Source organism: Eubalaena glacialis, chromosome 7, assembly GCF_028564815.1.
Source record: "Eubalaena glacialis isolate mEubGla1 chromosome 7, mEubGla1.1.hap2.+ XY, whole genome shotgun sequence".
In the NCBI taxonomy this organism is placed as follows: domain Eukaryota; kingdom Metazoa; phylum Chordata; class Mammalia; order Artiodactyla; family Balaenidae; genus Eubalaena; species Eubalaena glacialis.
In genome coordinates, this window is record NC_083722.1 from 108,427,699 (window position 1) to 108,439,078 (window position 11,380).

Consider the following 11,380-nt stretch of genomic DNA (forward strand, 5'->3'; position numbering starts at 1 on the left):
GAGGTGACTTAGGTGGGGAAGGAATGGGTGAGGGGCTGAGTGAGGGGATGAGAGAATAACCGGCACCTCTGCCCTCTGGGAGCTCATGGTCCATTTGGGAGGAAGACGAAGTTTGCTTGCCCTAAGCCAGAAGGAAGTGGGTATGGAGTCAGAGGTCCTGATGCCAGGCCAAGGCCATCAGCTGAGATGACAGAGATTCCTTGGGAACAGGAGAGTTGGGGGCGGGCCTCCTGCCCTTTCCCAGGGTCCCCAGCACCTCCCTTCCCCGACGGCAGCCTTCTACCTGGAGTCACCTTGGCCCCTCTTGGAAGCCAATTAGGCCCCCAGTTGCAGCAGTGAGGATTAATATGATTAATAACGCCCCCAATCTCGCAGGTGCTGATTCAGCCAGGAGCTTAGGGAGGGGAGGTCACTTTATAAGGGCCTGGGGGGGGGGCGGGTAGTTTCAGAGCCTGGAGTCATCCAGCCGGAGCCCTGTGTGGCTGAGCTCAGGCCTCAGCAGCATCCTCGGGTTGGAGCTGCCGCAGGGCAGCCACAAGGGCCGCAGCCATGAACGGGACGGAGGGCCTGAACTTCTACGTGCCTTTCTCTAACAAGACGGGCGTGGTGCGCAGCCCCTTCGAGTACCCGCAGTACTACCTGGCTGAGCCGTGGCAGTTCTCCGTGCTGGCCGCCTACATGTTCCTGCTGATCGTGCTCGGCTTCCCCATCAACTTCCTCACGCTCTACGTCACGGTCCAGCACAAGAAGCTGCGCACGCCTCTCAACTACATCCTGCTCAACCTGGCCGTGGCCAACCTCTTCATGGTCTTTGGTGGCTTCACCACCACCCTCTACACCTCTCTGCACGCGTACTTCGTCTTGGGGCCCACGGGATGCAACTTGGAGGGCTTCTTTGCCACCCTGGGCGGTATGAGCTGGGGTGCGGGTGACGGGGGCTACAGGAGCCAGGAGTTTGCGGTGTGAGGGGGGCGGTGTCTGGGGACAGCCTGTGCCTTGGGGATGGTGGCTGAGAGGCCATTATCCAAAGCCCTCACTTAATCAACAAACACTTTAGTGATGATGAGCTAGGCTGCCGTTTGTCGAGGGTGGGCACTGAACACTGTTGATCTCACTTGGAGTGGGGTCATTGTCTTGCTTCCCAGCAAGGAAGCAGATGAGAGAAGTCAAGGGCCTTGCTGGGGTCACATCGAGTTTCTGGCGGGGCTGAGTTTCAAGCCCATGTCTCTGAGGCCCTTCAGGACATATTCTGCTTCCCTCGCAGCAGCTGTGCTGGGTCAGACCCACACCAGGCACTGGGGATAGAGCTGGACAAGACAGATCCCTGTGTTCAGGGCTCCCAGCCTGGGGCGGGAGGAGGGCTCTCAGTCCTCCAGTCACTGGACTGCCTGTACTGGGCGATGGGCTCGGTCCTTCTCCAGCATCTAGCTGAGTCCCTCCCAGCCTGCCCCCAGCCTCTCTGCCATGCTTGAATGCTTTCTGCGTTGATGAGTCCATTCACAGGGAGACGTTAGACCTGTGAGGTGATCTGTGTAGTTTTGAACCATACTTTAAAATACTTTCTTTAACTGAAAAACTGATTCTCTGCAGAGAATAGATCCCATTTAGCAGATGAGGAAACTGCAGTGTGCAGAGGGGAAGAGTGACTTAGGGATATGGCAGGGCAGTGACCAGGGCCTAGGTCTCCTGGCTCAGATCCAGGAACGTCCCCTGGGGACACACGGCCTCTCAGGCAAGCAGGAGACACGAGAGGCCATTATTAGAAAGCCAGGGTGACGGGGAGAGCCTAGCACCAGCCACAAGGACGCTCTGCCTCCTGTCATCTCTCTCCCGCCTGTGTCCAGGCTGTGGCCTCCGCCCCATTCCTGGGACTCTGGCCGTCACTGGGTGTTTGTCACCTTCAATGACCACAATCACACAGTCTCAGGCCAGAAGGGTGCCACACACAGGCGGACACGTCTCTGCTACAACTATGGTCCTGGAATACTCACTAGTGTTCCCTTTCACTCTCAGAAATGTCCTAGTTTGGCCGATAAATCCTATGGCCACCCTCCCTCCTGAGTTTCTGGGGTGATGTGCAGGGCAGATGTCTGAATCACATCATTATTTCCTCCTCCTTTCTCTGAGCAAAACATTATGCAGCTCCTTGGCTCCTAGGAGAGGGTCCCACATAACTCATGTTATTACATTTCCCTGGAGGGGAGAGGCCGCTGCCCAGGAGGGAGGGAAGGCCTCCCAACTCCAGGCTTCTGCTGCCTCTGCAATATCTTTTGACAGGAACTCTGCCTGTTGCCCCATGAAGGACACATTTTTCTGTAAAAACTCCCTAGAGGGTTCCCAGTCTAGCCATGACCCCATGACCCGATCTCTGTGTCCCTCAAGAACCCAGAGCTCTTCAGCTGAACTAACCTTCCTAGGAGTTACTCTTCGTGGCCTATTGGCCCCTCTGCCCTGCACCCCCTCTTCAGTGTCCAGGCCCTCCGCACCCTAAGGCCTTGCTTCAGGCCCGCCCCCAGGTGCCTTCCTGGCCACCCTCTCCCCATCCCTCAGAGGAGCTCCCCCTCCTTAGACAGGTCCAGCCACGTGGCGTGTTGACTGACAACTGGCTACCTTGCAGGTGAAATTGCCCTGTGGTCCTTGGTGGTCCTGGCCATCGAGCGGTACGTGGTGGTGTGTAAGCCCATGAGCAACTTCCGCTTCGGGGAGAACCATGCCATCATGGGCCTCGCCGTCACCTGGATCATGGCTCTGGCCTGTGCCGCGCCCCCCCTCGTCGGCTGGTCCAGGTAACAGCACCGAGTGGAAGGGAAGGAAGGGTCTCCAAGGCTCTTCGTAGGGTCCTCCAGCCAGGGGGGCTGTCTGGTTCCAGGTCCCGAGCTGGCAACTGTCATGGGGTTGAGGTTTAGGGCAGGGAAGAGATGGTCAGCCCCTAACGCTGCTATGGGGCTGGTCCCCATGTCAAGGAGACTCCAAGACGCCCCAACCCTTCACCTTGGCTGCGCCCCTAATCCGCAGCTAAGCCAGGGCCAGATTCCAATCCTCTTTGGTCCAGTGCCCTGTTGAGCGGCTCCTCTGACCTTAGGCCTCAGCACCTGGGGAGGCAGAGCCTTCCTCATGCAGGTGTGACATTGTAGCCTCTGGGAAGCAGTCCTGTCCAGACTCTAGGCCGTTATCTCCAAATGGGCTGAGATGAGCTGGGGTTGCGGTGGACGGTGGTTCCGGACATTGGACTAGTGACTCTGTGGGCGGCCTCGTGTCCCTCTGCTTCCGGGAAACTCCCATCTCTCTCCACTTTCCTCCTCTCTCAGTCTTCCTGGGGCTACTGTTCTTTGCCCCGTGCTGAATTTGAGCAATTCAGCAAGGGACAAAAAACTCTGGCCCCCTTCCCTGTCTTCTCCAGTCTGGCCCGGTTACATCCTCATAGGCACAGCTAACAGACACTGGGTTTTCCGAGGTTGGTCCAGTGTCTCCATCCTCTGAAATCACCCAAACATCCTAACCAGGCGCCCCGGGGCCTCTTGTTTCCAGAAAGTGCAAAGATCCCTTAGTTACCCTGTGTGCCCCTCTTTGGCCTAGAAAGACCGGGGCGCCTCAAATACAGAGCTTGGGAGCGCTTTTCCCTTCTCCCCGCCGACCTGTGCCCTGCGTGGCCCGAGGCCTGGCCTCCGGCTGCTAGGGAGTGGCAGGCCGGGCGGGGCGGGGGATGAGAGACTTGGAGAGACTATGGTCCTGGGATAACACGGCGCCGAACAGAACAGTGAAACAACACTGTTTCCACAGGTGCATTTGAATCGCTTATCTCAGTCGATGTGATCCTCACAGTCACACAACCAAGGAGAGGTTTATTATCCCCATTTTACAGAGAGGGAAAGTGAGGCCCAGAGTGAGACCAGCCCTACAGTAGGCGGTAGCAGGGGACTCTGGTCAGCTGGGCCTGTTCCCAAGTCCCTCACATGTGGGTCTCCCTTTGCCCCTCCCGCCCCATCCCCCCACCGGTCCTCAGGTACATCCCGGAGGGAATGCAGTGCTCGTGCGGGATTGACTACTACACGCTCTCGCCAGAGGTCAACAATGAGTCCTTCGTCATCTACATGTTCGTGGTCCACTTCTCCATCCCCCTGGTCATCATCTTCTTCTGCTACGGGCAGCTGGTCTTCACAGTCAAGGAGGTATGGTCCTCTGCTGGGCGCTGGGGACGCGCACATTGACCGGGCTGAGCCCAGCCCCCGTCCCAGAGGAGCCTCAGTCTGAACACCAGGCCCTGTGTCCCCGCAGGCGGCTGCCCAACAGCAGGAGTCGGCCACCACGCAGAAGGCCGAGAAGGAGGTCACTCGCATGGTCATCATCATGGTCGTGGCTTTCCTGATCTGCTGGTTGCCCTATGCCAGCGTGGCGTTCTACATTTTCATCCACCAGGGCTCCGACTTTGGCCCCATCTTCATGACCATCCCGGCGTTCTTTGCCAAGAGTTCCTCCATCTACAACCCCGTCATCTACATCATGATGAACAAGCAGGTGCCTGCTGGTGGGGCGGGAGGGTCCAGGTCCCCCAAGGCCACAGGAGGACGAGCCACATTCTTGACTGGGCCCTCAGTCTTTCCACCTGAAAAATGGTCAGGGAGTTGGTCTTCCCCGGGGCATCAGAGTCATCTGGGAGAAATTCAGACTCCTGGGCCAACCCCCAGACCTTCTGATTAGAGGCTCAGGGTGGGCCCAGGAACCTGCATTTCTAACAAGCCCTCCAGGTGGCTCTGATGCTGGCTCAAGAATGAGAAGCACCAGTCCAGATGGTTTCGGAGGCCTGCTTTAAAGGTCAAACGGTCAAAGTCCCAAGCCTGGGAAGAGGTGACAGTTTCCGCACAGCTGGACAGGGAGCTAAAAAGTCTTGTTCCGAGGAATGAAGGGATAAAGCGGTCGTTTAACATAGACCAGTGGTTCCTCTGCAGATCCCTTGATCCAGTGGGGAAAACATGGAGTCAGACATATTGGGTTCAAATCCCAGCTCTGCTAGTTTCTAGCTTTGTGACCTTGGGCAAGTCACTTCCCTTCTTTGGGCGTCAGTTTCTTCATCCATAGGAAGGGTGAAATCCTAAACTCTTGGGTTAAATGAGATAATTTACAGATAGCCCTTGGCACACAGAGGGCATCATGGAGCATCACCAGTGACAAAGCCCCCTGAGGTTTGGTCCTGGCATTTCCGCGTGGGGTCGCGAAGGCTTAGTAAGTTCCTCCAGGGAGCCATTTGAGAGGGGAGTGGAGGCTGGGAGGGCCAGAAGCGGGAAGGGGGTGGAGGCAAATCTCACCGACCATGCCGGTTGCCACCCACATTTTGGGGGACGCTGACACTGACTCATGCCCTTCCTTCCAGTTCCGGAACTGCATGCTCACCACCCTGTGCTGTGGCAGGAGCCCACTGGGTGACGATGAGGTCTCCACCACTGCCTCCAAGACAGAGACCAGCCAGGTGGCGCCTGCCTAAGGACTCTGTGGCCAACTGTAGGAGTCTCCCAGCCCCCGCCCCCCACCCCAGCCGCCCCATCAGGAGCCGTGCCTGTCGGAACCAGGTCACACAGGCTCCCTGAGTTTAAACAAACAAACAAAAAAAGAATTAATGAGAGAAAAATGAGGCTCCTCACTTGGCAGGGTCGGCCCAGTCTGGAGTCCTGATTTCCCAGGGGCTGGTGGGATCTGTACCCCCCTTTCCCCCCAAACTCATCTCTCAGGCACACGAGAACTCTTGCTCTGGAAAAGTGTCCCAGCTTAGGGATAAGTGTGTAGCACAGAGTGGGGCACATAGTAGGTGCTTAATAAATGCTAGATGGATGAAGGAAGGAATGAATGGAGACATGAATGGAGAGATGAATGGGCGGGGCGAGCATATCTATCCTCTCAAAACCATGCTAGCAGCAGCAGCTCACCCTTTGCTGATGACCTTGAGCAGTTGTTTTCCTCCTTGGGCCTCACTTTCTTCCCCCATAAAATGGAAATTCCAAATCCCCCACACAGCTGCTGTGAAGATCAAATGAGATTGTGTGTGTGCGTGTGCGTGTGCGTGTGTGTGTGTGTGTGAGCACTTTGTAAATGGTAAGGAGCTGTACAGACTGTAGTTAACATTATAAATAATATCAATGAATATAATTAATTCATTGCTATGATCATCTCCTCTTGATAGTGACCATTTTGAGATTGGGCAAGGCCCTGAGCATCCAGCCTCAGCAGGTTTATAAAAATGAGCCAGACGTCAAGGCCAGACCAGGGCTGGGTGTTGGGCCACGGGAGGGACAGTCAAGGAAATGCAGAATGCAGTCATCAGGACTGAAAAAACAACATCGGGGGTCCAGAGTGTGGGACCGAGGCCCGGGGATCTCACCTCCAGCATGGAGCCCCGGGACTAGGGCCACCCCTTTTCAGTGTGGCCCATGGAGAGACAGGCCTTTCTCTCAGCTTCCGGAAACCACTTGTTCTCCTCCCCAGCACTCAGGCTGCAGCATCTCTGGGCCAGTATGGAGCTTCTAGAAGCCACGCTTACCTGCCCACATTTAATGGGGAGCTGGGTCCCCAATGTCACCCTTGTCTCAAAGAGCTTAGAAACAAAGAATGGGAAATCTGGCTGGGCCCACCTTCCCTGGGGATGTTCACAGGTCTCAGATTTCGGCTCCCTTGCTGGGCGAGCTTTCAGCGGCTCCAGTCCATTCTTCACTGTGGAGAGTCCTTGCTGTGAAACTGGCTGGGACTCTGGGGCATCAAAACGGAGCTGCTTCAGCAACTGCCCCTCCTCCTCCACATAACCAAAGCTGGAAGCTCTACCTCTCCCCAGCTCTGCCTGGAGATGAAGGCAAATTGGGGTATTAAAAGCTCAGCTCCTATACTTGGTGTTGATGGTGGTGGTTTTTGTCACTCTCAAGCTCTTTATCTGCAGGATGGATTGGAACAGGGCAGCGTCCACCTGATCCTTGACCCTGGGTTGCCCGGTTTGGGCAACCGTCAGAGCCCCCTGGGAGTACGAGGTGGGGGGAGCAGGCCGAGGAATGAGAAAAGCCCCAACTTTGGAGTCACAGAGATCCAGGTGATCCGTGAAACTGCAAGCAAGTTTTGTCACCTCTCTGAGCCTCCTTATCTGCAAAAAGGAATCTTAAAGCTGACCTTGATGGGATTTGATGAGCTTTCAGGCTTTATGCAGCCAGCCTGCTTCCTGGACACAGCAGACAGTGGGAGACTTTTGGCATTACTGGAGCCTTGGCTCAGAGCTGGCCCTACCAGGGACCTCATCTCCAAGGGGAATGGGATGGAGATGTAGCTCCCAAATTACCCTCATCCTCCAAGGTAGGAAAGGGCGAGAAAGCCTGAGAAGGAAGATCTCCAGTGCCATGGAGGGACTGGAGCAGGTAATGGCTGGGATCTCTACTGTTGCCCCTCTTTACTCTGTCTCCCTAGGTGATGTCAATCAGGATTACTTTGGCTGCAAGTGACAGGAAATCCCACTCAATAGCACTGAAGCAAAAGGGAAAAACTATTGGCTCCCATAAATGAAAATCTAAGGGCATCAGGCACAGCTGGATGCAGGTGCTCGGATGATGTTATCTGGCTTCTATGTCTCCCCTCTGGCTGCACTTTCCTCTGTGTTGGCTTCATGCAAGGCTGACTGTTCTCAAGAGGTGGCATAAAGGCCACCAGCAGTTCCAGGCTCTGCAAGGCCTATAGAAAGTGGTCTTCTCTTTCTCATCTGTTCCAGCACAGTTCCCAGATAGGGTTCTCATTGGCCAGGCCTGGGTCACCTGATAGCCCCTAAGCCTATGATCAGGCTGGGATGGGGATTCATCCTCTGATTGGCCAGGCCTGGGTCACCTGATAGCCCCTAAGCCTATGATCAGGCTGGGATGGGGATTCATCCTCTGACTGGCCAGACCTGGGTCACCTGCTTGCCTCTGCAGCCAAAGGTAGAGTTAACCCCACAGAAACCAAATGGTCTGAGGGTAGGGACAGGAAGGAGCCCAAAGGAAACCTCAGGGGCTTGTTACTAGAGGAGGAGGGCCAGAGGCAGCGTGGCCAGAACCAACAGCGGGCCAGAGGGGATGGACTCTATGTCGGTGATGCCCAGCTAGTCCAGCCTCCCCCCACAGCGGGGACCCGAGGAGAAGGTTCCCAAGGGGCCCCCGCGGGTCTTACCCTCCATTTCAGATGCCGAGTCGGGCCAGGCACGGCAGTGGGAGAGACAGTGGCATTTCAGCTCGTCTGCCTTGCAGGCAGCCCTGTCCTCTCACTCCCACACCCCAGTCAACTTATTCTGAGGATTCAGCCTCACATCCAGAGAAAAAAGTTACTCTAAAACCAGAACATTCTCTGGCTTTTCCTGGTAGAGAGAAAAGCCTCCTTACTTCCTTAATTTATAATTGATTTGACAGCCACTGATGGGGAACCCGCCATAAATAAAGGCAAAGAGCTGCTGACTGAGGCTGGGGAGAGGGTGTTACCCAGCTCATGTCCAGGCTCCAGGAAGCCAACAGGTTTATGGAGTGCCTGTCGTGTACAATCGTATCTTCACTCAACCCAACCTGAGGAAGCTGACCCTAGGCCAGGACGTGCTGGGGACTCAGAGATGGATTGGAGGGAGCAAGTCTCTGGGCTGTGACCTGGCCAGCGTCAGGGCCACAGAGCTCTCTCACCCCTGATTTTGCCTCTGGGAGGAGAGCACATGAACCTCCACCCCAAGGCAGCAGGGCCTGATGACAGCCTGCCCCTTGCCCTCTAGTAGAGACATGCGTTCCACATACCCCAAAGTGCCCCTGGGAGACAGTGGGTGCCCTTCCCAGCTGTGTGACCTCAGGCCAAATCCTTGAACTTCACTAGGGCTCAGACCCCTCAGCTTTAAAGGGAGAATCATTCCAGTTGGTAGAATTGTCTAAAGGGACTGAGATTATTGATACAAGAGATGAGGTGCATAATAGGCATTCAATAAATGTGAGTTCCCTTCCCAGAGACATGAACCAAGTTCAAAGGAGCAGCTCCTGTTATAGTGGGAGATAGATGCGTAGAGAGATTAAAATAATGGAGGTGTCTCAGGAAAGGGGGAAGCAAGTGCTAACTGCCCCCAGTATTCATTCCCTTTCTTTCTTTTTTTTAAAATTTTATTTATTTATTTATTTATTTATTTATTTATTTATTTATGGCTGTGTTGGGTCTTCGTTTCTGTGCAAGGGCTTTCTCTAGTTGCGGCAAGCGGGGGCCACTCTTCATCGCGGTGCACGGGCCTCTCACTGTCGCGGCCTCTCGTTGCGGAGCACGGGCTCCAGACGCGCAGGCTCAGCAATTGTGGCTCACGGGCCTAGTTGCTCCGCGGTATGTGGGATCTTCCCAGACCGGGGCTCGAACCCGTATCCCCTGCATTGGCAGGCAGATTCTCAACCACTGCGCCACCAGGGAAGCCCCTCTTTCTTTCTTTTAGTATTATCAGCCCAAGTTCTAGCTAGGCACCTCGCCACCCAGCACAAGACTGTGTCTCCCAGCTTCCCCTGCATCTGCGATGGCACTTAGGTGATATTAAGGTCTAGCCAAAGGAATATAATCAGAAGTGATATGTGCAGTCTCTGGGTTGTGCATTTCAGAGAATGGAGGTGTCCACCATGTCCTCTCTTCTTTCCTTCCTGGTGGCTAGAATGTGGTCATGATGACCAGCACTGCAACAGTTTCTTGGATCATGAGGTAGAATCTGTGGGCAGATAATGGCAGAGCATCAAGAAAGAAGGAGCCTGGGTCTCCCATGCTGCCTCACCAGCCCTGCACAACCCAGACTTGAGGGGTTTCATGAGAGAACAGTCTCCTGGTTTCATGTTGAAGCCACTGTTATTTTGGAGTCAGGGATGGTTTCTTAACTAAAGCAGAGAGCTTCCAGGTTGTAGCCCAGGGTCTGGACTTAGGAAGACCTAGTGCAGGTCCTCTCTGAACTTTAGCTTTTTCATGTATAAATGTAACAGTGAATATAAAATATGTGGACATTGAACATGGCAGCTCTTTCTACCCTGCCCTCTATGCATTTATTGACCTAAAGTCACAGATGTGCTCATGCTACAGGGGTTAAAGTTAACACAAAACAGGCACTGCTTCAAAGAGTTTAGAACTGAAACCTGCAGAACTGTAAGTTTACACATAGGCGGACCCCATTCAATGTTACAAGATGACAAAAAAAGTTTTTGGCAAAACTTACATTTCGTACAGGCCTCAGTAAAAGCGTCTCATGAGTACACCAAGCAACCTGTCCTCTCTCCAGAAGCCTGATCCTCACAATTACCATTTCCCTGTGAAAAGGCAATCCTCTAGAAGAGTTTTTAGATCACGCAGCACATTTTAGAACTTCTTCCCTCCAAATGCAAAACTCTGTCCTGGCACAGCCCTGGAGCAGGGTTTCAGATGAAGCTCGTGGGAATGTTTGTATCACTGAGTCTTTCTCTACTTCTCAGTTCTTGGAAATGTGATCAAAATTGCTGCCCCCATTGGCACCAGCTTCCATGCGCCTCTTTGCCTCATCTCATCTCCTGCTCTAGATGGTTCCCGCAGATGGTTTTCAGGCCTCCCTCCACTCAGCCAAGCTGGGCTCTGGCACTGGGGCTTCCACAGCAATGGGTGCTGAGCACCTCCTGCGTGCCAGGCACTGTGCTGGGCACCAGGGAACACAACCAGGAACAAGACAGACACAGCCCTGCCCACCCCTACTCCCTCCCAGAGCTCAAGGAGACAGGTAAGGCAGTGTTTTAACTCGGGGTGCTAGAGGCTCCCACAGAGCAAGTTGAGGGGCTGCTGGCAACCCAAGGGAGGGGGGTCCCGAACATCCTAGGGTGTCAGGGAGGGCTTTTCCGAGGAAGTGATGTCTACACTGAGGCCAAAAGGATGAGTGAGAAATGGTCCAGAGAAGGTAGGTGGAGATAAAGGAGGGCCTTCTAGGAAGAGTGTATCAGCTAGCTTATGCTGTGTGACAAACAACCCCCAAATCTCATGCTTCAAACAACACACCATGTACTGTTGCTCGTGACTCTGCGGGTCAGCCAGGTGATCTGGACCAAGCTTGGCTGATCTCTGCTGGGCTCATTCAAGCATCTGTGGTCAGTTGGAGGGCTGGCTAGTTGGCCAGCTGTGGGCTGGGTGACCAGGGAGACTGAGCCATGGGCTGCTCAGCATCCAGCAGGCTTGTTCACATGGGCTGGGACTAGACATCATTTCCACCATGTGGGGTTGGTCAAAGCAAGTCACAAGGCGAGCTCAGATTCAAGGCATGTGGGAGGAGCTGCAAACTTATACTGCAAATGGGCATGGATATGGACGGGGTGAAAAACTGGGGCCATTGTGACATCAATCTAACAGATACACACACAGAGGAAACACAAAGGGG

At 54.5% G+C, this 11,380-nt stretch overlaps 1 protein-coding gene across 1 annotated transcript; it reads left to right on the forward strand.

Moving 5' to 3' along the window:
• The first annotated feature begins 462 nt into the window (after nucleotides 1–462).
• On the forward strand, nucleotides 463–6,810 carry RHO (rhodopsin). The gene is made up of 5 exons (XM_061195604.1): nucleotides 463–910; nucleotides 2,618–2,786; nucleotides 4,004–4,169; nucleotides 4,276–4,515; nucleotides 5,369–6,810. The coding sequence occupies exons 1-5, from the start codon at nucleotides 550–552 to the stop codon at nucleotides 5,477–5,479; spliced, it is 1,047 nt and encodes a 348-aa protein (XP_061051587.1). The 5' UTR covers nucleotides 463–549; the 3' UTR covers nucleotides 5,480–6,810.
• The last annotated feature ends 4,570 nt before the right edge of the window (nucleotides 6,811–11,380 follow it).

What these genes read in the sequence shown, in the direction of transcription:
- RHO (XM_061195604.1), top strand. Translation starts at nt 550, where the DNA reads ATGAACGGGACGGAGGGCCTGAACTTCTACGTGCCTTTCTCTAACAAG. An exon ending in CCCCTCGTCGGCTGGTCCAG is followed by an intron (nt 2,787 to 4,003) that starts GTAACAGCACCG and finishes ACCGGTCCTCAG; the next exon opens with GTACATCCCGGAGGGAATGC. An exon ending in ACATCATGATGAACAAGCAG is followed by an intron (nt 4,516 to 5,368) that starts GTGCCTGCTGGT and finishes CCTTCCTTCCAG; the next exon opens with TTCCGGAACTGCATGCTCAC.